At 36.3% G+C, this 26,568-nt stretch overlaps 1 protein-coding gene across 18 annotated transcripts in view; it reads left to right on the top strand.

The window, feature by feature from the left end:
• MCTP1 (multiple C2 and transmembrane domain containing 1) overlaps window positions 1-26,568 on the top strand; it is a 632,230-nt gene that overhangs the window by 375,180 nt on the left and 230,482 nt on the right. For 6 of the 18 annotated variants that reach the window (XM_003404987.4, XM_064274173.1, XM_064274190.1 and 3 more), the window contains 2 exons: window positions 17,914-17,973; window positions 22,575-22,652. The exons of 5 other annotated variants lie outside the window; for them this stretch is intronic. In XM_003404987.4, the coding sequence (XP_003405035.2) occupies window positions 17,914-17,973; window positions 22,575-22,652 (138 nt within the window). The remainder of the gene's footprint in view (window positions 1-17,913; window positions 17,974-22,574; window positions 22,653-26,568) is intronic. 7 more of the 18 variants (XM_064274179.1, XM_064274195.1, XM_064274192.1 and 4 more) reach the window with 2 other exon arrangements.

Raw genomic sequence — 26,568 nt, 5'->3', positions numbered from 1 at the left:
TAACTTTAGCAATTTTTTTAAAAATGAAGAACATTTATTAAAGAAAGTACTGAATATTTCTAACTTTGTGTTCACCGTGCTTTCTACTAATTAAAATAAACTATCCAGCAGTTTTAAAGAAATGTTTGCACTGTTCATTTTTGTATTACTCTTTTGCTTTGTAATTGTACTTTTAACTTACTGTATTAAAAGTACATATATTTTTAACATCCATTTAATTTGACTTTCCCCATACTGTATTTATATTATAATATACTTGTGTAAAAAAATATGAATCCGTTAATATGTAGCAATATCCTTTCTTTCAGATGTAGTTAAGTTGTAATGCTGCAGCAGGTTATTACACAGGATTTAGTATTAAGCAATAAGAATGTTTTTTTTTTTTAATAAGAATGATCCCTTTTATTGTAGAATAAAAGAAAGAAGAAAAATAAAGATGTTTTTAAAATTTTTTCTTAATTTTATTATAATCGTAAATTAAGTAAAAATAAGTCACCTTTTCATTCAGCCTACAAAAAATCTAAGTGAATAATAAACATCTATTCTTCACTATGCCTAAAATTCTTCTTATTATTCTTATTCATATTCCCTTTCTGTGTACAAACTGGTACATTTTTCTTGCTTTATACTGAAGATACAGAATTCTCTATGTGTAACTCAACACTCATTTGGATACTTGGCAGATTATTTTTATTGTGTGCTATAATATAGCTTTTGGATTCTTAGCCTTAGAGGATTTTTCATTTCACTTATTTATTTAGAATATTGAATGCTGAGTAAAGTAAATTCACTTCACTCCTTTGTTTTTTCTATGAAAACAATGAACAGCTGTTAATTCATTCAAATTTTAACTGTTTCCTAAAACGTATGCCATATTCATCCATATTAGTGTAGTGTTACAAGAGTGGCAAAACTCAGAAATCTCTACTGGGACCTAAGACTGCATGACGAGTGAAAGACTGAGGCAGTCTTAAAAGAAGAAAGACAGGGCTGGCAATGCCTTGTCAGCCTCAGGATTTCCAGAAACCATCCTTCTTAGAGAAAATGAAAATAATGGGCCATCAGAGAGCTTGAGAAATATAGAATTCTAGACAAAAGTTTCATAGTTCGATATGAAGACTATTGAGAAGCCACCTACACTGATAATGCAGTAATGTCATCTTAATAGAGTATATAGCCCAACTGAAGGTCATTTCAATCAATTGCCGTAGTTGTTAGGTGCCGTCAAGTTGGTTCTGACTCATAGTGACACTGTGTACAGCAGAACAAAATCCTGCCCAGTCCTGTGCCATCCTCACAGTCATTGCTGTTTAAGCCCATTGTTGCAGCCACTGTGTCAATCCAACTTACCGAGGGTGTTCCTCTTTTATTGCTGACCCTCTGCTTTACCAATGATGATGTCCTTCTCCAGGGACTGTTAGCTCCTGATAACATGTCTAAAGTGCATGAGACTAAGTCTCGCCATCCTCGCTTTTGAGGAACATCCTGGCTGTACTTCTTCTAAGACAGACTTCTTCATTCTCTTGCCAGTGTATGGTATATTCAGTATTTTTCACCAACACCACAACTCAAAGGCATTAATTCTTCTACAGTCAGAAATTCCTTATTCATTGTCCAGTTTCAAGTGCATATAACACAACTGAAAATACTATTGCTTGATTCTGGTGTACCTGAGTCCTCAAAGTGACATCTTTGCTTTTGAATACTTTAAAGAGATTTTTTTTGCAGCAGATTTGCCCGCAATGAGTTTTTTGGTTTCTTACTGCTGTTTCCGTGAGCAGTGATTGTGGATCCAAATAAAATGAAACCTTGACAACATCAGTCTTTTCTCTGTTTATCATGATGTTGCTTATTGGTCCTGTTTTGAAAATGTTTTGTTTTCTTTATGTTAAGGCTGAAGGCAGTGGTCTTTGATCTTCAACACTAAGTGTTTCAAGTCCTCTTTGATTTCACCAAACAAGGTTGGTCATCTGAATATCACAGGTTGTTGATGAGTCTTCCTTCAATCCTGATGCCCCATTCTTCATACAGTCCACTTTCTCAGAGTATTTGCTCAGCGTACAGATTGAATAAGTATGGTGAAAGGATACAACCCTGCCACACAGCTTTTCTGATTTTAAACATGCAGTATCCTCTTATTCTGTTTGAACGACTGCCTCTTGGTCTATGTACAGGTTCCTCATGAGCACAATTAAGTGTTCTGAAATCCCCATTCTTCTCCAAGTTATCCATAATTTATTATCCACACAGTCGAATGTCTTTGCATAGTCAATAAAACACAGGTAAACATGTTTCTGGTATTCTTTGCTTTTAGTCATGATCCATCTGACATCAGCAATAATATCCTTCATTCCACATCCTCTTCTGAATTAGCTTGGATTTCTGGCATTTCCCTGTTGATGTACTGTTGCAACCACGTTTTAATGATCTTCAGCAAAATTTTACTTGTCAGTGACATTAATGGTATTGTTTCAATAATTTCCACATTCTGTTGGATCACCTTTTTTTGGAATGGGCACAGATAATAGATCTCTTCCAGTCTGTTGGCCAGGTAGCTGTCTTCTAAATTTCTTGGCACAGACGCGTGAGCACTTCCAGCATTACATCCGTTTGTTGAAACATTTCAATAGATGTTTATCAATTCCTGCAGCTTTGTTTTTCATCAAGCCTTCAGTGCAGCCTGGACTTTTTCCTGCAGTACCATCAGTTCTTGTTCATATGTCACCTCCTGAAATGGTTGAACATCGACCAATTATTTTTGGTACAATGACTCTGTGTATTCCTTCTATCTCCTTTTGAAGCTTCCTGTGTCATTCCATATTTTGCCCATAGAATCCTTCAATATTGCAACTCAAGGCTTGAATTTTTTTTTTTTTCAGTTCTTTCAGCTTGAGAAATGCCAAGCATGTTCTTTTCATTTGGTTTTCTAACACCAGGTCTTTGTACATTTCATTTTGATACTTTACTTCGTCTTCTCAAGCCACCCTTTGAAATCTTTCATTCCGCTCTTTTACTTCATCATTTCTTCCTATTGCTTTAGTTACTCTGCACTCAGAGCAAGTTTCAGAGTTTTTTCTAATGTCCATTTTGGACTTCCTTTTCTCTTTTCAATGACCTTTTGTTTTCTTCATATATGATGTCTTTCATGTCATCCCACAACTCGTCTGGTCTTCGGTCATTAGTGTCCAATGTATCAAATCTATTTTTGAGATGGTCTCTAAATTCAGATGGGATATACTCAAGGTTGTACTTTGGCTCTCGTGGACTTATTTTAATTTTCTTCTGCTTCAATTTGAACTTTCATATAAGCAGTTGATTGTCTGTTCTGGAGTTGGCCCCTGGTCTTGTTCAGACTAATGATATCGAGCTTCTCCATCATCTCTCTCCACAGATACAGTCGATTTGATTCCTATGTATTCCATCTGACAAAGTCCACCTGTTAGTTGCCATTTGTATTTATGTTGTTGAAAAAAAGGTATTTCCCATGAATAAGTTTTTGGTCTTGCAAAATTCTATCATGCAATCTCCAGCATCATTTCTATCACCAAGGCCATATTTCCCAACTACTGATGCTTCTTTATTTCCAACTTTCACATTCAAATCACCAGCGATTGTCAATGCATCTTGATTGCATGTGTGATCAAACTGCAGAAGTTGGTAAAAATCTTCAATTTCTTCATTTTTGGTATTAGTGTTTGGTGCATAAATTTGAGTAGTAGTTGTATTAAATGGTCTTCCTTGTAGGCATAGGGACGTTATACTATCACTGACAGTGTTGTACTTCGGGATAAATCTTGAAATATTCTTTTTGACCATGAATTTGATGCTGTTCCTCTTCAATTTGTCATTTCCAGCATAGTAGACCATATGGTTGTCTGATTAAAAATGGCCAGTACCAGTCCATTTCAGCTCATTAGCGTCTAGGATATCTATCTTCAAGCATTCCATTTCATTTTTGGCCTTAGTGGTTGGTGTGTAAATTTGAATAATATTTGTATTAACTTATCTTCCTTGTAGGTGTATGGATATTATCCTGTCATCGAAAGCATTGTATTTCAAAATCAACCTTGAAATATTGTTTTTGACAGAGACTGTAATGCCATTCCTCTTCAAGTTGTCATTCTCGCATAGTAGATCATGTGATTGTCCGATTCAAAATGGCCAACACCAGTCCATTTCAGCTCACTAATGCCTAAAATATTGATGTTTATGTACTCCATTTCATTTTTGATGATTTCCAATTTTCCTAGGTTCATACTACATGCATTCCATTTTCTAATTATTAACGGATGTTTGCAGCTCTTTCTTCTTATTTTGAGTTGTGTCACATCAGCAAATGAAGGCCTGAAAAGCTTTACTGCATCCACATCATTAAGGTTGACTTTATTTTGAGGAGGCAGCTCTTCTCTTGTCATATTTTGAGTGCCTTCCTCCCTGAGGGGCTCATCTTGCAGGACTATATCAGACAATGTTCTGCTGCTATTCATAAGATTTTCACTGGCCAATTTTTTAAGAAGTAGATCACCAGGTCCTTCTTCCCAGTCTGTTTTAGTCTGGAAGCCCTTCTGAAACCTGTTGACATTGGGTGACCCTGCTGGTAAATACTGGTGGCATAGCTTCCAGCATCATAACAACACACAAGCAACCACAGTACAACAAACTGACAGATGAGTATATTTCTATCAATGCTATATGATACTCTATCAATACTATGCAGATTGCCAAATTGAAGGCCCTCGATTGGCTCTGTTTATTCATAAATGCTCTAGATAAAATGAGTGAACATGGAATGAGAGATTTTTAGAATTGACCGTAGTCTCATGGACAAATATTCAATAATGTTTTTGCAACAAGTAAATATTAAAATTAATATACATAGTCAGAAATTGGGTATAAAGAATGCTTGCAAAATTAATTATTATTATCTAAACCTTGGGAAAAAGATGGATAGTTGTAATAGGCTGAGGTCGATGCAAAAGAGGTCATAACATTTTTTAAGAAACTGTACCATTTACTATTTAAGACATTCAAGAAATGTGTATTTAGCCAGTACTGCATGTAAAATCTTTTGCTTTATTTTTGTCAGCCGAATGGGACACAATTAGCACAGAATCATGAAAAAGTGACTTAAGGGGTCTCCTTCTGAGCAACTGATCTACATCTTCCATACAAAAAGCTATTTGCTTCTACTCTATGACTGTCTCCCAAGTGGAGAAAACCAAAACCAAACCCACTGCTGTCGAGTCAATTCCGACTCATAGTGACCCTATAGGACAGAGTAGAACTGCCCCACATGGTTTCCAGGGAGTGCCTGGTGGATTCGAACTGCTGACCTTTTGGTTAGCAGCCATAGCTCTTAACCACTATGCCACCAGGGTTTCCCCAACTGGACAGTAGCTGTGTTTATTTGGGAGCTTGCCCTGTTTTATTTTATTTAACCAAATTTAGATTTGAGAAGTGAGAGAAAGAGAGATCATCTATGGGTTTGAATAGGAATGGGAAATAGGGTGAAATTTCAAGAATGATATTAGATGTAGTAGAACACAATGGTCACTGCACAATTCTCAAGAAATCTAGTGAGAAGGAATACATACACACAAACCATGGAAATATGCTTAAAGAGAAATGTATCTCTCTGCTGATAATAAGGAAGCAATTCCTGGAAAAATGTGAATATGTAAGTGATATACAGTTGCACCCCCACGTGTCTGTCAGTTTGTCATACTGTGGGGGCTTGCATGTTGCTGTGATTCTGGAAGCTATGTCCCCAGTATTCAGATACCAGCAGGGTTGCCCACGGAGGACAGGTTTCAGCTGAGCTTCCAGACTAAGACAGACTAGGAAGAAGGACCCAGCAGTCTACTTCTGAAAAACATTAGCCAGTGAAAACCTTATGAATAGCAGTGGAACATTGTCTGATATAGTGCTGGAAGATGGGACCCCCAGGTTGGAAGACACTCAAAAGATGACTGGGGAAGAGCTGCCTCCTCAAAGTAGAGCCAACCTTGATGTGGTTGGAGTAAAGCTTTTAGGACCTTCATTTGCTGATGTGGCACAACTCAAAATGAGAAGAAACAGCTGCAAATATCCATTAATAATTGGAACCTGGAATGTACGAGGTATGAATCTAGAAAAATTAGAAATCATCAAAAATGAAATGGAATGCGTGAACATCAATATCCTAGGCATTAGTGAGCAAGAGGTCATTGAAAAGACAGGAAAGAAAGAAAAGACCAAGATGGATGTCAGAGGAGACTCTGAATCTTGCTCTCGAACGTCAGGCAGCTAAAGCAAAAGGAAGAATTGATGAAGTAAAAGAACTGAACAGAAGATTTCAAAGGGTGGCTCGAGAAGACAAATTAAAGTATTATAGTGACATGTTCAAAGAGCTGGAGATGGAAAACCAAAAGGGAAGAACATGCTCGGCATTTCTCAAGCTTAAAGAACTGAAGAAAGAATTCAAGCCACGAGTTGCAATAGTGAAGGATTCTATGGGGAAGATATTAAACAATACAGGAGACATCAAAAGAAGATGGAAGGAATACACAGAATCATTATACCAAAAAGAATTAGTCAATGTTCAACCATTTCAAGAGGTGGCATATGATCAGGAACTGATGGTACTGAGGGAAAAAGTCCAAGCTGCTCTGAAGGCACTGGTGAAAAACGAGACTCCAGGAATTGATGGAATATCAATTGAGATGTTTCAACAAACAGATGCAACACTGGAGGTGCTCACTCATCTATGCCAAGAAATATGGAAGTCAGCTTCCTGGCCAACTGACTGGAAGAGATCCATATTTATGCTTATTCCCAAGAAAGGTGATCTAACCAAATGTGGAAATTATAGAACAATATCATTAATATCACATGCAAGCAAAATTTTGCTGAAGATCATTCAAAAACTGCTGCAGCAGTATATCGACAGGGAACTAACAGAAATTCAGGCTGGGGATATCATTGCTGATGTCAGATGGATCCTGGTTGAAACCAGAGAATACCAGAAGGATGTTTACCTGTGTTTTATAGACTAGTTGCAAAGGCATTTGACTGTGTGGATCATAACAAATTATGGATAACACTGTGAAGAATGGGAATTCCAGAACACTTAATTGTGCTCATGAGGAACCTTTACATGGATCAAGAGGCAGTTGTTCAGACAGAACAAGGGGATACGGACTGGTTTAAAGTCAGGAAAGGTGTGTGTAAGGATTCTATTCTTTAACCATACCTATTCAATCTGTATGCTGAGCAAATAATCCTAGAAGCTGGACTATATGAAGAAGAACGGGGCATCAGGATTGGAGGAAGACTCATTAACAACCTGGATTATGCAGATGACACAACCTTGCCTGCTGAAAGTGAAGAGGACTGGAAGCATTTCCTAATGAAGATCAAAGACCACAGCCTTCAGTATGGATTGCACCTCAACATAAAGAAAACAAAAATCCTCACAACTGGACCAATGAGCAACATCATGATAAACAGAGAAAAGATTGATGCTGTCAAAGATTTCTTTTTACTTGAATCCACAATTAACAGCCATGGAAGCAGCAGTCAAGAAATCAAAAGACACATTGCATTGGGTAAATCTGCTGCAAAGGACCCCTTTAAAGTGTTGAAGAGCAAAGATGTCACCTTGAAGACTAAGGTGTGCCTGACCCAAACCATGGTATTTTCAATCCCATCATATGCATGTGAAAGCTGGACAATGAATAAGGAAGACCAAAGAAGAATTGACGCCTTTGAATTGTGGTGTTGGCGAAGAATATTGAATATACTGTGGACTGCCAATAGAATGAACAGATCTGTCTTGAAAGAAGTACAACCAGAATGCTCCTTAGAAGCAAGGATGGCGAGGCTGCGTCTTATATACTTTGGACATGTTGTCAGGAGGGATCAGTCCCTGGAGAAGGACATCATGCTTGGCAGAGTACAGGGTCAGCGGAAAAGAGGAAGACCCTCAGTGAGGTGGATTGACACAGTGGCTGCAACAATGGGGTCAAGCATAACAACGATTGTGAGGATGGCTCAGGACCGGGCAGTGTTTCGTTCTGTTGTGCATAGGGTCGCTATGAGTTGGAACCGACTCGACGGCAGCTAACAACAACAACAACAACGTACAGTTACATGAATAAAGTTAGGTGACTTTATCATCCTAGTAAATGGGCGTGGAAGTTGTTTTCCTGATAAGTATGTCCTTTAATGTGAAAACATGATTAAAATGCAAAAGGTAGTTTTTTGGGGGGTGGAAATTTGTTGGAGTCAATATATCTGAAAATTTATTTTCGAGAAAGGGGAAGAAAACAGTTGCTATTAGTCAGGGGGAAACCCTAGTGGCATAGAGGTTAAGTGCTACAGCTGCTAACCAAAGGGTTGCCAGTTTGAATCCACTAGGTGCTCCTTGGAAGCTCTATGGGGCAGTTCTACTCTGTCCTATAGGGTTGCTATGAGTCGGAATCGAACCGACGGCACTGGGTTTGGTTTTTTTGGTTTATTAGTCAGGGAGTCTCTTCTTTACTCAGAGTTTAGTGTCTGTGTTTGATAGTTTTAATACAAAAACATATCTTCATTATTCCTCCTAAAGTCTTATAAAATAAGAAGTCTTTCCAAGACTTCAAGAGCCTTAAAGTTTGTAGCAAAGAACTATAGCAAGATAACGTTGTGAGACTTTCTCTTGGAGTTTTTTTTCCTTTACTTGGTGTCTTTCAGAAGTGATACCACCAGAGAAGCAGAAAAGCTAAATTTACATTGTTATGTTTTGTTTTAAATGAAGAAAATATTGAAGTTGTCAGGTATATCACTTTCCTTGGATCCACAATCAATGCCCATTGAAGCAGCAGTCAAGAAATCAAACAACATATGGCATTGGGCAAATCTGCTGCAAAAGATCTCTTTAAAGTATTGAAAAGCAAAGACGTCACTTTGAGGACTAAGGTGTGCCTGACCCAAGCCATGGTATTTTCAGTCATGTTGTATGCATATGGAAGCTGGACAATGAATAAGGAAGACTGAAGAAAAATTGATACATTTAAATTGTGGTATTGGCAAATAATATCGAGTTTAAAAAAAAAATGCTCCTTAGAAGGGAGAATGGTGAGACTTCGTCTCATGTGCTTTGGAGAAGTTATCAGGAGTGACCAGCACCTGGAAGACATCATCATTGGTAAAGTAGAAGGTCATCAAAAAAAAAAAAAAAAAGGAGACGTTCAATGAGATGGATTGACACAGTGGCTGCAACAATGGGCTCAAACATAGCAATGATTGTGAGATTGTGAGGATGGCGCAGGATGGGGCAGTGTTTCGTTCTGTTGTTCACAGGGTCACTATGAGTCAGAACCAACTCAATGGCACTTAACAACAACATTTTTTGTTCGTTTCAGTCCAAAATGAATAAATCTTAATTTCAATCATTATTATAAAAAAATCTTTAAAAATACTATTAAATATTTGTGTTAAAATAATGCAGAAAATTACATAAAACTCATTTATACAGTAACAAAGTACTGTACAGATTATGACATGAAGTTAAAAATCTGCTTTCAAAGATTAGAGTTCACTGAGGATTGTGTAATGGTAAATTCAAAATCCCGGGAAAGTTTGAGATTTCAATTACTACCTAGTCCACCATACCACTCAGGTGAACCAGCTTCCCCAATCTTTTCCTGAAGAGACTGAGAGAGAAAGGATGATCTTCTAGGAAATTGTGCTTACTGGGAAACTAAGGATAAGTGAATATAACATGTAGTTTTATGAGTTTTACTATGCTACTGTTTTTTGGAAATGTACCCTTTTTCTAATTACGTCAGTCTTCCTCTTAAAAATTCTTCAATGTGGAAGGGTTTTTCTCTTTTATTTTTGGAAAGGAGGTTTAATTTATTTGCATTATATTTGAAATACGGGTGTTTTATATTTGATTTAACTATGCTGAAAAGTCAAAGGTGACTTTTTCATATAAACACAGGTCATTTTCTACCTTGGAATCTCGATTTATGGGCAAAAGGTTTATTGCATTTTAACGGCAGGGCTTTAGCATGCAGCCTGTCTTTGAGCACCAAAATAATAAATGCAACCTCTGATTTAGGATCCTTAAACTTTGTAGTGAGGGCAGTGGTGGTTCAGTGGTAGATTTTTGCCTTCCGTTGCAGGAGACTTGGGTTTGATTCCCAGCCAATGCACCTAATTAACAGACTACCACCCATCTGTCAATGGGGGTAGCTTATGTGTTGCTTTGATGCTGAATAGGTTTCAGCAGAATTTCTAAACGAAGACTTCCTAGGAAGAAAGGTCTGGCTGGTATGCAACTTCCAAAAATCAGCCAATGAAAACCCTATGGATGACAACACTCTTATCTGCAAACAGTCTCAGGGATGGTTCAGGACTAGGCGACATTTCATGTACATGGGATCACCATTAGTTAGGGGGCCAACTTGATGGCAACTAACAACAACAAGCTATGTAGCCAAGATTTCATATCTCCATAAAACATAATAATAATGTTGTTAGATGTTTCACTCCAGTATGGAGTTTTTCTTCCTTTGCTTGGTTTCTTTTAGAGGTGATATAACTACAGAGGCAGAAAAACAAAATTGCACATCTCCCCTCTATACAAAAGATACTAGCTCATAGCATATACTTAAATACCTGCTCATCATTTTCATCATCTTGACTTTCTGTGCTGTGATTTCTTTTCATATTTTCGCTACTACTCTTCTGCCAATAATAGCTTCTTTCTACTGAAGTCTTATTTTTTGTGGCACTCACATAATATGGGGATTGTTTTTACTATTGAAATCAAAGGACAAAAAGCCAGCTTGTTGACAGGAGGACAGTAATTGCTGTTCAGCACTGATTTCTAGATTATTTAGAGTACATGTGTTAGCCACCTAATGGCAAGTAGGAAAAAATACACCTAAACTTACCTTGGAAAAGCAGCATGAATGTATAAAACATATACTCTATTTGAACGGTATGTAAACCTGTAAGTAATTATGAATTCCATGATATCTCCTCTTCTGAAAATGGTACCTCATTGCCGTGGAGTCAATCCCTACTCATAGTGACCCTATAGGACAGAGTAGAACTGCCCCCACAGAGTTTCCAAGGAGCACCTGGTGGATTTGAAGTTTCGGTTAGTAGCCAAATTCCTAACCACTATGCCACCAGGGTTTCTTTTAAGACACTCATTCTTGTGTTTCACAATCACGCTCTACCTTATGCATGTTTTTAATTCTGTCCCACACTCACTTGTTACAGTAGGATGTTATTTTAAGAAGAAAGGGACCAAAGTCTCCTCTAAAGTTGGACAACTAGATAATTATCCTGGTCAAAGAGTTACACTTATGTGACAAAATGATTTTTGGCAGAGAAATTGTAATGCTTTGAGTTATTGCAATATTTTATTCCTTAGAAGAAGCTTATCATTGATAACTTACTTTAAGGTTAAATTATTCAACAAGAAAATTCTGTTAGCTCAGAAGAGAAGATGTATATGTATTTTGTGAATAAATTTTGTCGGGTCAAACCAAAAATGAAAAAAAAAAGATAATACAATTGGCTCTATCAGGTGGTAAGCAGTAATGGTTTTACACTACGTTTTGTGCCTGTGTGTTTTAACCCAGCAGAGTGAATTTATTGATGGGTAAGATAATAATAATATTATGTACTTTTGATAAATGACTTCAATTATATGAGAAATAACTACTATGATAATATAAAGATATACATGTTGCAATTGACATCCTCAACAATAATGTTCAGAATTTCTTTTTTTTTTAAAGGAAAGTTCACCCTTTGAATAGTACAATATAGACTATTGTGATGGAGACTCATTAATATATTTTCTGTTACTTGATGTCTTATACCTTTTTTTTAGGGATACACCTTTTAATAAAGATTTTATTATAATTGCTTAGCCTAATTTTAATGAACTCTAAAACACTTTATTCATTGGTTGAGTGAAGCACTTTTTAATCAGGCTCTTGGCAAGGATATTGTTAATTTAAACCAGAGAACACTTTCAACTCTGTACATCTGCAGGGCTTAGTTAGACCTGACACCTTGGATGACACATTCAAAGTGCATCAGTGAAAACCTCTAAGTGCTTTAATTTAAATCATGGTTGAGAAACAGATTAACACATTTTTAAGTATTTCATACAGTCAGTCAGCCATAATTTTAAAAAATGTCATTATTTAACAATTATCAGGCCCTTTTTATCAAGACTTCATATCCTGATAACAAATGATTTTTAAAAAGCTGCAAAATCAAAATATTATTGGTTATAGATTCTCTCAGCCATGAGTGACAAAAATGTTTTATTTTGCTTTGTTTTTGGTGCCTCATTTAGGGTTATTATGCATATGTCTTTAAGAAAAAGAGACACATGCATTTGAAGAAAACATAAAAGTATTTTCTTTAATTCTTACTTCACCACCATTTTTGTTCCCATTTGTAAGTACTGTGTCATTTAGAAATGCTCTAAACTCAACCTCATAATTAAGACTTCTGAGATTTCAAAATGAAGCAATGAGTAGGGGGTGAATAGCAATGAGCAATTCTTTTATAAAAAAGTGCATTTTGGTTAAGCAAACTCCTGAATTTTGTAATTTATAGTAAGTTTATTTGAAACAGAGATATTATCATAATGCCAGTAAATACTTGATTATCCCCACAAAATACATGGAACCATAATTAAATTTTATATTGAGATGATTTTTTTTCTTGCTGCTTTGACAGTCTTTCCCCATAGGTATAAAATAGCATACATTTTTATGTATTCTAATTTATAACCACAGGGATTTGCTGTAACAACGGCATTACATTTATTTGATCTCTTTTGTTGAATTTTTTAAATGTTGTGGGTCCTTCTGGGAGCAAATCCAGATGAGTTGGCACAAAGTGAAAGGACAACAAAGTGATCTCAAGCAGAGAATGGATTCCATGATGGCTGTGAGCTAGGTCTAAGATGTTTAATTATGTCGTCACAGATTGGCCTTCGTATTGCTGGTGCATGCTACCAAATGAACCGGCTGATTCCCAAACCGCTTCCTGGGCTGATCAAAGAAAGGGAACTATTATAACTTGGCTCCAGGATAATGGAGCCCAGTGCTGGCTCTCATTACATGACCTCTTAATTTTTCACAAAATTAATACTTTTGTGGTTAAGTTGAATTCAACTAGGAAAAGGATATTTGTTGGTTTTAAAGCACCCTAGATATCCACAGTGGACACACACACACACACACACACACACAGATAAGATTTAAGGTAAATTTGCTAGAAAAATAAAACACAAAGCAAGCCAGGCAAGCTTCAGTTACAGGGCAGGAGCTCCAGGAGCTGAGACTGTCTCTGGAGCCATAGTTAAATTTTAAATAATTAAAATGATAGTGGAAGTTGCAAAAGGAATCAAGTTTGTGTTTAATGGGTATAAATGATATGAATGCCTATTTCAGTAACGAAGAAGACAGGAAAATAGCATTTCAGTGTGAATTTCTACTTACTTCACATCCCCGTTTTTAGTAATTCTTGATAGGCTGAGTCAAACTTAATGGAAGCCTTTGGGAGCCAAAGTTTAATAAAAGTGACTGCAGTCTGACTAGGATAATCTATGTAATTTATAATTATATAGTAATTTATAAGTATATAATTTATGTAGTTTATAATTATATAAGCAAATATAAATTATTTACTTATGTATTAGATTTTTTTAACCTAATAAATGTCCAAAAGGTATTGATAAAAGGAATCACACTCCTATGAAAACATACTTGTGTAATCAGGAATGCTAGCTAGCTTGAATCTCAGGCTTCATAACATCAAATCTATTGTGAATGTTTTGAGTATTGAAGAATTGCTGAATCACAAGATGTATTCTGTTTAGTGGAGCCCCCGTGTCTTAGTGGTTAAGAGCTTGACTGTTAACCAAAAGGTTGGCAGTTCGAATCCACCAGCCACTCCTTGGAAACCCAATGGGGCAGTTATACTCTGTCTTGTAGGGTCCCTATGAGTTAGAATCAACTCTAAGGCAGCGTGTTTGGTTTTGGTTTTATTATGTTTAATGACCTTTATACATTAAGGCTAATGAGAAAATATTCCTTTCAGTAAGTGTTTACTGGCTAATTCTGCTTTGTCTGATGACCAACTCCATAAAGACTTCTATGATTTATTTTATACAGAAAGCTGAAAAAGCAGCATTATGTTCATTTGTTAGAAAATAGACTATACTTTAGTTTTATTTCTCTGAGATAAACAGTACATTTTCCAGATTTTTTCAATTTAAAATCTGGTTAGCTGTCATTCATAATCAGATTTTTCATATTTGAGGAGAAATTTTTTTAGCGTGTCTTCTTTTTTTGGAGGCAAAAAAGTAGGTCAAATAAGATATTTCCAATGGATTTTACTACTTTAATAAATTGGAAATCTCAGTAGAAGTCGTTAGCCAATTCATTATTCAGAATAACTTTAATAATTTTCCCTTATCGACTTAATGTCTCTTTTCTGTTACTTTATAATTTTAGCATTTTAAAAATGGCAGTTTCCCTCACTTAACAACCTCTACCAGATTGAGACTGAAGTGTAACTAAATCGTTACAATTATGATTTAAGATAAGACTTTTCCAGAATTCGTGAAGGGTGTATTCTGTTTTTCTTAGTCTCCATAATAAAATCACAACTTTTGTTTAGAAATCATTATCATGATGCCAGGAGTTTTATTATCATTATGTTGTTGTTATTGTCATTAGAAACCCTAGTGAAAGGAGTGCCTTGGCTGGTCTGTTGTGAATTTTTTAACCACACAGAGCAATAAATGGCACAAGGGTCCACGGGAAAATTAAATTGCCTCATTTGAAATAAAGGCCTAAATTTACATGAGAATGTGGGTTGTAAAATTAAATATAAATTTTAGTTGATGAATAATGACAGAAGTAATTAAACATGACATGAAAAGCACAGCCTAGGGACTTGAGTGGATCCAAATGTGGCTAACATTTTTGTTTCTCAGATTTTAACTGGAAACGCTTAAGTCCTAAATCTCAGTTATTAACCCACCACTCAATCTCTTTTTGCTTTTTGCATAGTAGTCATGTAACCAGGTCAGTCTCCTCTGCATTCCCCTGAAGAAGATTGAAAATATGGAGTTAGTATGATTTCAATATTAGTTTCTTTAAAAAAAAAAAAAAAGAAACCCATTGCCACCAGGTGATTCTGACTCATGGCGACCCTGTAATTCAGGGTAGAACTCTTTAAATCTGGTTAATTATCAAATTCTTAACCTTTACAGGAGCAGACTGCCACATCTTTCTTCTGCTGAGCAACTGGTGGGTTAAAACTGCCAACCTTTCGGTTAGCAGCTGAGTACTTAACCACTGCACAACCAGGGCTCCTCTTAGTTACCTTAGACCACCTAAAAACCACCTAAAACTTTTAATGAATTAGTATCTTGAATACTAAACAATTGTCTTATGTACTATAATTACCTTAAGTCTAAAGCCAAGATTTTTCACATCCATTAAAATTGCCTTAACACATTTTACATTAAGATAAAATACCGTTTGTTATATAACACTTATTATTGACTCTTAGAAATCATTTGTGTAAGATTTTAAGCAATAATTTTAAAAATATGATATTTTAAAATTTTCCACGTTTGCTTAACTAGTAAAGAACATAAAGTATAGCAGAAATTGATGATAGAAAAGGAAAACGGCATATTTTCTGAAAGCTAAAATGACGTTCTTTGAGTTAGAAATTACTATAGCATCAAAAAAAGGCGGCAGCCATTCTATCCAAGCTTTGTGCCTCAATGTTCAAATGTAAGTGCACTTTTTAAGGATTTTTAAGAACTGGTGTGATAAAGCTTAAAATGTGGCAGCTCAAAACCATAGGTGTAAATATAAATGAATTATAACTCTGTAGTGAAGGTAAAACAATGTCTTCTTAAACTAAAGACTTCCTGACAACTTCTAACATTAGTCATACTACTTGACCAAACTGTATGCAAGTAACTTACCGGGAAAATGTAATTGACTTTTTTCATGTAAAAAGCCCATGCAGATTGCATAGATGATCTCTGATATAGTTCTAGTTCTAGACTTGAATGATTTAAATTGATGAACACTCTAAATTAGGGTGCTCATTATTATTTTCTAATATGTTTTTTGGTGTTACATTTGGAAGGAATATGTGTCCTTAGCCAAATGTCACTCTGAGTGACTAAATCAATCAACAAATATTTATTGAGCACCTACTGTGCATTAGACATCAAGTGAAGCGCTGGACCACTATGACCTTAGTTCCTAACACAAAATTATGGAATAATCAAATTAAGTTGCAAAACTGCCTCCTCTTGATCACAAAGGTTGTTACTTTCTGATAACTCTCATCAGTTTCCCATAACTGACACTCACAGAGAGAATGCAAAACATTCAAGGAAGTAGACAATTTAAATATACTTTTTAAAAGTGGGTGACTATCTTCTTGATTTTCCAAAGTTGAGTTGGTTTCACTTTATAAAGTTTTGAGGATTAAGTAATAAAATATCCAACCTTGAATCTGTTGCTTTATTTTCAGCCCAATAGCCATGTTTCTCAGTATCTGTTGCTTTTAAAAATGATCTTTGGGGAGGGACCCCAAGTTAATAAAATATATTATGTATCATATTATACTATATTGTATTGTATCACATTATATTAGCATAAAATTAAAACATTTTTCATAAGAAACCAAATTTGACTAGGCACACGTTTCTAACTAAACTTTCTGCTATCATTGTTTAAAAATGCTCTGAGGTTCTATGGTCCCAAACTGTTCTATTAAAAGGAGAAGATATTTTCTGGTTTATTTCAAAACCTTAAAATATGTTTAAAGAGTTCTACCTTTAATAAAATGTTAAACTTGAGATATATTAGTGAACAATTAAGAATATAGAGGTAAGTGGGATCTGTTTTTAAAAATTACAGAAATAATCCTCTCTAAAATTTAATACCACTGATGTCAGATATGAATAAGACAAAAAATTTAATTTATTCAAGGGAAGAAAACATATTGTTTAGAAACATCCAAAGAATCTGCAGGAGTTTATTAAGAAAACGTTTTGCATCCCATTTTGGTGAGTGGCATCTGGGGTCTTAAAAGCTAGCGAGTGGTCATCTAAGATGCATCAATTGGTCCCAACCTACCTGGAGCAAAGGATAATGAAGAACACCAAAGACACAAGGAAAATATTAGCCCAAGAGACAGAAAGGGCCACATAAACCAGAGACTACATCAGCCTGAGACCAGAAAAACTGGATGGTGCCCAGCTACCACCAATGACTGCCCTGACAGGGAACACAGCAGAGAGTCTCTGACAGAGCAAGGGAAAAGTGGGGTGCAGAACTCAAATTCTAGTAAAAGGACCAGACTTAATGGTCTGACGGAGACTAAAGAGACTACAGAAGACATAGCCTCCAGACTCTCTGTTAGCCCAAAACTAAAACCATTCCCAAGACCAGCTCTTCAGACAAAGATTAGACTGGACTATCAGACATAAAATGATACTCTTGATGAGTGTGCTTCTTGGCTCAAGTAGATAAAAAAAAAAAAAAAAACAGGAGACTAAATGGGAAGCTTCTGTCCAGAGGCGAGATGAAAAGGCAGAAAGGGACAGGAGCTTTGAATGGACACAGGAAATCCGGGCTGGAAAGGAGGAGTGTGCTGTCACGTTATAGGGAGAGCAACTAGGGTCACATAACAATGTACGTATAAATTTTTATATGAGAAACTAACTTGAACTGTAATCTTTCACTTAAAGCACAATTTAAAAAAAAGAATCTTTAGTTTATATGATTTTTTGTTTTGATTTTGTTTGGCTAGTTAAGTATTTTCAAAAGCATCTCAAAGTTTAGCTAAATATTTGTTTGTTTTTAGGAACTCTCAGAAAATGAAGTGGTTGGATCTTATTTCTCTGTGAAGTCTTTCTTTTGGAGGGTAATGTCTAAATCCTTTATATTAATATTCTTAAGTTTTGGTTCTGGATGGTAATTTTGAAAGTTAAGTGTGAATTAAGAAATTCACTTTTACAAATAGATTCTGAGATATATTCATTCACCTTCTTTATTAACTTCTAAGTCATCTAGGTGATTGACTATTTTATTTCTTCATTTGTAAAAATTAAGAACCTCTTATAGTTAACATATTGCTTTGAAGTGAGTGCTTTGTGGAACCAGGCTTATCTCCACTTCTTAAATAGCTTTTTGCAAAAATCTTTTCTCTGTTTTCTTATGACTCACAAATATGGTGAATTCATCATGTTCACTCCTTTGCCAAGAGAGTGGAACCCAGGGGTGTCCTGTGTGGAGTTTGTTCTGTGTGCAGTGAATGTGCAGACTTCATTGAGAAGGAAGACTTGCCACCAGGACCAGCTCCATATAATGAATGCTTCTTCAAGGGCTTCCCTTTCAAATGGCTTATCTTCTCAACATTCTTCTGTCCACCTTGCTACTAACAAATGAGTCTTCCACTTACCAGGGTTTTCCACGAGACTGTATTCATCCTCAAATATTCTTTATTAACCTTTCTCAATTAACCTTTCTCAGCTGTCTGATTTCTTAATAACAAAAAAGCAATTTAAAAAGATAACTTTTTGGTATCCAAGGTACAGTGGTCTAATGTCTTTTTCCAGGCATATGGTAAGTGACAAACAAATTGAATCACAAAGACAGCACTTTTAGGGGTCGTTTAATTTACAATTTAGGAAACTAAGGCCCAGCGAAGTGATGTCGTTGCCCTGGAGTACCCAGGTGGTGTGATCAGAAACAGTGTTTTTTCTTTTTCTGAATGGCATAGAAATAAATGTTTTGGTAAAGACTTAAAATAGTGGGGTTTCTCTTTGGATTGGTAAGGAATAGGGAAGCCTTTTGTAAACAAAACTGCCCCCTTAGTTTGTCTTGATTGACACCCTTTTAAATTCCTCTTGCGTTTTGTGACCCTTTCCTCAGCAGCTCCTTAAACCATCCATGAATGGATGTGTTTGAGGGCCGTGAGGTCCTTGTGTTTGATGTTGGATTTTTCAAAATCAGAAAGTCAGTGACCAAACCTACTTCGGAAAGTATGATCTTTCATATTCACATTCAAGGGTCGCTCTGAAAACTGACACCATTTCTCCTTACCCAGGAAGTATTGGTATTCTGACAAACTTTCAGAGAAGATGTATTTGAAATTTTTAGACATGCAGAAAACCCAAATAGCTCAGATAAAATCTTATGCTTTGTGAGCTGAATAGAATGTGATTTGGAAGAAAATTTTATCAAATTATTTTATAAGGATCCGTATATGTGTCCAGGAGATAGCCACAACGTTACACTGAGCAAAAATGAATCCTGGTGAGAAAGTACTCAGCCGGAACGGCGGTGCTACTTGCTATGTCTTAATTTTCTTTAGAGCAAAATAATTAAAAGAATAAAGGGATACAGGAATATTCTAGTTTTCCAAAAGCTTAACGCTTCGAATACATCAAAACCCCATATCTTAGGATACAAAACAAGAAGCAATGCATATACAGTTACCATGCTTCTTATGAAAGCAGTAGAAATTATGTGAAATCAAGTTGGATTACTCTGATTAAATCAGAATTTCATTAAAGAATTTTAACTTTCTATTGAAAAGTGGTGACTTTATGCAGTTGTTTCAAATATTTAGTGTACTTAAGTTTCTTCCCAGTTATCTCTATGTAGATTCTGATGACTCAAATTTAATGGAATAAACCATCTTATAAGAACATTGTAGTGAATTAAAGAGAAATTTTAATATTTTTAAAGTGGAGGAGGCTGGGCTATGCCAAGATACCTAATATAAAAAAAGGAAAAAATAATCATAATACAAAAGCACAGAGAGTGCAGAGAACAATACAGAACTCAGAGTTATGTCAGAGCACCCCTTTATGGTGGGGTCAAGCAAAAGCGTTGTTGAAGGAAGACACTGTAGACTAAGGAAGAGTTATTGTTGTTGTTAGGTGCCCTGGAGTCATAGAGACCCTACAGGACAGTTTAGAACAGCCCCATAGGGTTTCAAGGAGTGGCCGGTGCATTTGAACTGCTGACTTTTGGTTAGTAGCCAAGCTCTTAACCACGATGCCACCAGGGCTCCTTGCTTATGATCCTGTGCACAGCTCAGCTCTATATGACGTACACTCATTGAAACGTCCAGGTATCATTTCCATGTGGTAGATATGCAAGAGTCTCAGAAAAAAAATATTTGTAACATTTAATTAAAAGTCTCAAAAAGAGGATTCTACAAGTTAAACACAGGCCTCTTTATTTCTTTACCATAGAATTAATATAATGGTAATGATTTTCTATTAGTGTATACTTTGAACAAAGATAGTAAAAGCTTAAGAATTGTTGCTTGCCCACAGTTAAGGTTGAAGAGGTAGTTCAAAATCTAAAGTAAACATAAATACCTTCCTGGCACCATAAATTGCATCAAGAAGCAATAGAAATAGGAAAGAAAGTTTAAGGATAAAAAAAAAAAAAAGGCAGGGCAGGGGAATTTCTCTAAGGATTATAGTGCCAGTGAATCATCTTCTAAGAAAAAAAGAATCGAATCTTTATTATTAGATGAGACACTTCAAACTAGGCTGGACAAAGCACTGGGAGGGTTTTCCGTGAAGGCAATCCTTCTTTGAGAGGATGGATGGACTACAGAACAAATCTACTTGTTGGACTTCATCATCCTGTTCAATTCACTGGAATAAACTCAGTAGGAAAAGGAAGATAGAGCCTGCCTATGCCTGGGTTTGAGCTCATAATTGCTCCACGCTCCAGGCTTTGCAGCACAAAACAGCCCTTCTAGGCTGTCATTATCTCTTCTTTGTAGTGTCTCGTGGATCATTTGATTAAATAAAGGCGTACGCACCCGGTGCTGAAAATAGAGGAAAGGGCTGACTCCACACATGGCTTATTGTAAACCGACAGCGATGTCTTTCACTCCAGCTTCACAGTGCCTGGGTCTCATTTGGAAGGATTAGGTTGCGCACAGGTAATAAAATCCAGGGTAACAAAAACCAAGGATTATTCGTACGTACCAGGGAGAGGATTGGCATGGCCGGGTGGTCCTTTGCCCCAAGTTAAGGCTAAATAGATTTTTTATTTTGGCTTGTTTTTTAGTCAGGATCTATCTAGAATAATATGAGACAGTGATCCAGTTTTTCAAGGAATGTAATTAATAAACTTTATTAACTAGAATTGGAATATAGAGGTGTTCTCAATTTTTATGCCAGATTCTACAATTTCCCCCAATTCATTAACAGACATTAGACTATCATTTATTATAGAGTACAGTTAAGTCTCATATGCTTTATATGAACCTAACAGTTAGGGTTATTACCTGGAGTTATTACTGCCTGCCTTTTACTTCCTCTAAGCCTTTGATTAGCCTTTCTCAACAGTCTGTACCTAAGGATATATTTCATCTAAGCATAACGTAAAACATTTCCACAAATCCTATATCAATTAAATCCTTTTTTTGTATCATGGACTTCTTAGGCCCCATCCAAAAGATGAGATATGATGGATTAATCGTGGATTAGATATGGTGGGGAAGTGGTATCAGTAATGCCGGATTCTGATCTCAGCTTTGCAAACATCTAGCCATTTGGCTTTGAGTGGGGATTTATCCTCTCTGTGCCTTAGTTTCTTTACCTGACAAATGAGATGCTTGTTGTGAAGAACACCTCCTTGAAAACTCCAGCACATAATAACTGCCCCAAAAGTGTGTATTTCCTTCTGTGTGATCAGCCTTTCAGACTGGACTAATCTACTCTTTCCTATGGTTATTAGCACTGAATATTCTCATCTCATCATGATACCATTGGTCCAAAATATCTGCTCTAGAAATCTCCTAATACAAATTTCAGCTCCACCATGACAATTGCCCTCTAGTATTTCCTGCTCATCTGTATCTTTCTTAACCCATCTCTTGCTGCTTTAGGCTTTAAGAGTAATAGGTACTTTGGGTTGGTTTCTTGTTAGCAAGGGCAACCAAGGGAAGTGTTATGTGGGGCAAAATCTCTCTGTAGAGATAGCTCTGCAGTGGTTATGAAAGATTTACACGGGGAATGTAAGGTTAACATCATCATTGCTGTTATTGCCTGTTCATGAACCATTTATTCTTCTGGAACCTCTCATATTTTTGATATTAGAAATGGTCTCCAAAGAATTTTGAAGCAGTGGACTTGGGCAAATGATTCTTTCCATGATTTCTCTTGCTATGTTTCTTTCTCTGCCAACATCTATTAACAAAAACCTGAAACCACTTATGCAGGATCCATCACCGTATAACCTCTGGGATTTATTTTCTTGACCACTGCAGCATCAGGCTGCTAAAAAAACTAGTGGCGGGCAGCTATAGGATAGTGCATTGCATTTATCATCCTTGTACTACAAGACATTTTCTGACAGTGACTTGAGAAGCAAATACATTTTTTTCCCAAAACAAGTATTTCGACGAGTTATTCTAATGCTAATTGAAATGAGGGGTTGATAGTGGCACACAGCTTTCCCGTACAGCTCTGACCATTCATTTCCATCCAGACATGTGGCAGGTCTGCTCTTCCTGTCCCAGGCTTCTGCAGAGCAGAGCTTCAGCGTCCTTATTGCCAAAATGCACAAGTAAGTTCAACCATTCAGTTTGTTTTTCTGAGCTTGCATGAGCTGTGACCTCTGAAGGCTGACTTTACTGAAAATCTGTTTCCTATCCTAACCTGTTTTATACATGAGAAAAGGAATTAAAGTCTTGAGTTCTTTTTCAAGGAATGGCGTAACTAAACTAATATTCTACTATTAGACTGGCTCACCAGTTCTAAAATCTTACTAAAAATGCATGTTATTGACTAATTGCCCCAGACTTTGAAATTTATATTTTTACCTGGGATTTGTTGTTCTTTATTGAATCTGAATCAGAATGAATATTCCTTAAGAGAGTGGATCTCAAACTTTGGTGTGCCCAAGAATCACATGGGACACTTGTTAAAAATGCAGATGCTGCTCTACTCCATAGAAGGGAATCACATCCAGCAGGGTCGGGCCCACTAACGTTTGAGAACTACTCCCTTACAAGCTTGAAGATGATTTCTTCTTTGGCGGGTGTGTTTCTTTGCTTCAAAGCTGGGTGTTCCTTTTCTTTCTTTCTTTCTTTCTTTTTTTCCTTTCTCCCTTCAAATAGAGTTCTGTTTCAACAAGGACCAAGTTGAAAACATTACCTTAGGTGAAAAAAACACCAGCAGTAATAAGCTAATTTTATTGAGGGATGTCGTGGACTTGTTTAATACAACTTGCTCTTTAGGTGCTCAATAAGTAATTTTCGGTTGACTGATGATTCATACTTTAAGAAGTATCTATTATTAGATGCACTGTAATTTTTAGAAAAAAAATTTTCATAGAGGAATGACCTAATAAATTAGCAAACATTTCATAGTGTTTTTAGTAGGCTCCTACTTCTCCCTTCAAATGTTCCAAATATCCTGACCAGTCTACCTCCCTAATTAATAAATTAAGAAGCAGAGGTAAGACTTAAAATAACATAAATAGTATTATGCCATAGAATGGACATATTTACAGTTATATTAATTAATAGTAGTTATTAGAACATAGGAAACTCTGGTGGTGTAGTGGTTAAGTTCTACGGCTGCTAACCAAGTGGTCGGCAGTTCAAATCCTCCAGGTGCTCCTTGGAAACTCTATCGGGCAGTTCTACTCTGTCCTATAGGGTCGCTATGAGTCGGAATTGACTCAACAGCAGTGGGTTTTGGATATTAGAACATAGTGGGAGAAAGATGTGGCAGTCTGCTCCCATAAAGATTTACAGCCTTGCAGACCCTAAGGGTTAGTTCTACTCTATCCTATAGGATCGGTATGAGTTGGAACAGACTCAACAGCAATCGGTTTGGTTTGGTTTGGTTTATTAGAACATAGGAGAAGGCCTGTGTATATGCACCACATAACCTTTAAAGCAAAGATTCTCACACTTAAACATGCATCAAAATCTCTTGGAGAGCTTGTTAAAACAGAGTGCAGGGCCCCATTCCCAGAGTTTCTGATTCTATCCATCTGTAATGAGGCTGAAGAATATGAATTTCTCACAAGTTCCCAGGTAACACTGACACCATTGGTTATGGACCACACTTGGAGAAACTTGTTGTACAGAGGAAGGAAACTTTTTGAACAGACCAACAATTAGAAAATGTCAGTGAAAAGTGCCTTGAAGATCATCAAAACTAGTGGCTTTCAAAGTCTTTTTTTTTAAACCTGTGGGATTCCCCACCTTCGATGAGATCCCTGGAACCTAGATTTATAAAATAGATAAAACTAGTAAATGTCTCTCTTAGACAGGTTAAAACATCATTGTTTATAGAATAAACTTTTCTCTACACAGATCTTCCCGACACACACACACACACACACACACACACACACACACACACACGAGTACTCTTAGTATGACTGTCCCTGGAGTGAACTCTGAAAAACCATAGATAAGAAAAGCAAAGCCCAGAGAGGGAGCAGCCCACGTTATACAGCCAGCAATTGCTAGAAAAATGCAAGTGGATATTTGTACTAAGCACTTGTCTTTTGTACTATTGGTAGCTGAAGTTTATGTCTGCTACCTTTACCGTATAATTTTATTTCAGGTTTAGTTTCTAATTCTTCACATTTAGACCAAATATTTATCTGTTTTATGACTGTACAGTTACTTAGTCAAATTCACATATGAACTATGGAGTACGTTTTAAGAAAATTGTCATTTTTAACAAAAATTATTGAAGAAGGAAACTCTTCTTAATAATGATACCTGGTTAGTAAGTCTTTGGAGCTCCCCCCTCCTTTTTTTTTTTCTTTTCTTTTAACCTTTTAAAAGGCAGGCCACCTTGATTCCAACATTCATTAGCTCTGTTTTTGTGAAAGAAATTCTCTTCCTCCTCATCCCCTTCTAGTTTCCCATGTCACTTTGGAAATGTTCTCCCAGGTTATAGAAAAACATTTTTATAACAACTGATGGCAGGAGGTAAAACCTCCATTCAGTTCGTTTTATTTCTGTGAAAGCATAAAGGATCCCATGGAGAGCATTCTTTCTCTTCCCTAGTCTTTAAGTCAAGTTCTTATTCTCATGCAAAAAGTGGGAGGAGCAAGCAAGTAAGGGTTTCAGACATGGTACTATTAAAAAACCAAACTCAGCATTGCTAACTGAAGACTCTGTACCTAACTATTATTTGACTAAGGAGCCCTGGTGGCTCAACAGGTAAGAGCTTGGATGATAACTGAAAGTTTCGTGGTTCAACCCACCAGCATCTCTGAGAGAGAAAAGACCTGGCAATCTGTCCCTGTAAAGATTAGAGCTAGGAAAGCCTATGGGACAGTCCTACCCTGTCCTATAGGGTCACCATGAGTCGCTATCGACTCCATGGCAAACAACAACAACAACAAGATTATTTGACTGAGTGCAGCATATGACTGACTTCTCCTGCTTCTAGAAAGTACATAGAATATGACAGTAGGTATATTATTCAACAAGCTTAAATATTGTAAGTATAAATATATGTGGTCATATAATAAAAAAAAAATGAGAAAGTGGTTTCATGTACTAGCTATGTGGGGAAAGCTAAACTTGAGTATCAGTTCAAATATAAACAACCCACTTAACTGGAAAGGACCCTTTGACAACATTTACTTAAGTCATGATTGCCCCTAGCCTGAAGATCTAATTTGGAAGAAGCTCAGGATTAAAGATTAGAAATGCTAGATTCTAGTCACACATCCATCATTTATTAGCCCAACCTGTCAGAATCTCAGATTCTTTATCAGTAAAATGGGGAAAATAGGCCTTACTTTTCTGCCTCATAAGGTTTAAACCAAAACAAACAAACAAACCCGTTGCGATCAAGTCAATTCCAACTTATAGCGACCCTATAGGACAAAGTAGAACTGCCCCATAAGGTTTCCAAGGAGCAGCAGGTAGATTCAAACTGCTGAACTTTAGGTTAGCAGTCAAGCTCTTAACGATTGCATGACCAGGGCTCCAAAATAAGGTTTAGTAAAATCTAAATAACAATATGCATATATGCACTTTTGAATTCTAAAGCTATAGGGTCACAGAGTTGGAATGGAATCGACTTGACAGCAATGAATTTGGTTATATAAATGGACAGCTTTTAACTCCTTGGTCTTCACTAAGAAGATGATTTCTTCTTACTGGCCATAAAATTTTTTGTTCTTTCTTTCTCTGGCACTCGTATTTCTTAACAAAAATTTCAGACCCAAAGTTTAAAACCTGATTCCCTAGACTCTGCTGGTAGAGGCGATCTCAACAACAGAAATGGTGAAATAAATAAATGAATAAATTGCACACCAAAATCTATATTGCATACATAATAATAAGTAGCATAGGATAGTAAGTGGCATGAAGTTATTACATAATAATAAGTGATATAAAAAAAAAAAACATAAAGACCACTTGGCGCAATGAATTTCAAACTATTATCTTAATGTGGGAAACCCTTGGTTCAGACAAAATCCAAGGTGGAAACCCAGT

This window comes from Loxodonta africana, chromosome 2 (genome assembly GCF_030014295.1).
Source record: "Loxodonta africana isolate mLoxAfr1 chromosome 2, mLoxAfr1.hap2, whole genome shotgun sequence".
NCBI lineage: Eukaryota > Metazoa > Chordata > Mammalia > Proboscidea > Elephantidae > Loxodonta > Loxodonta africana.
The sequence above is the reverse complement of the archived record's forward strand: the minus strand, read 5'-3'. Positions and strand labels throughout refer to the sequence as shown.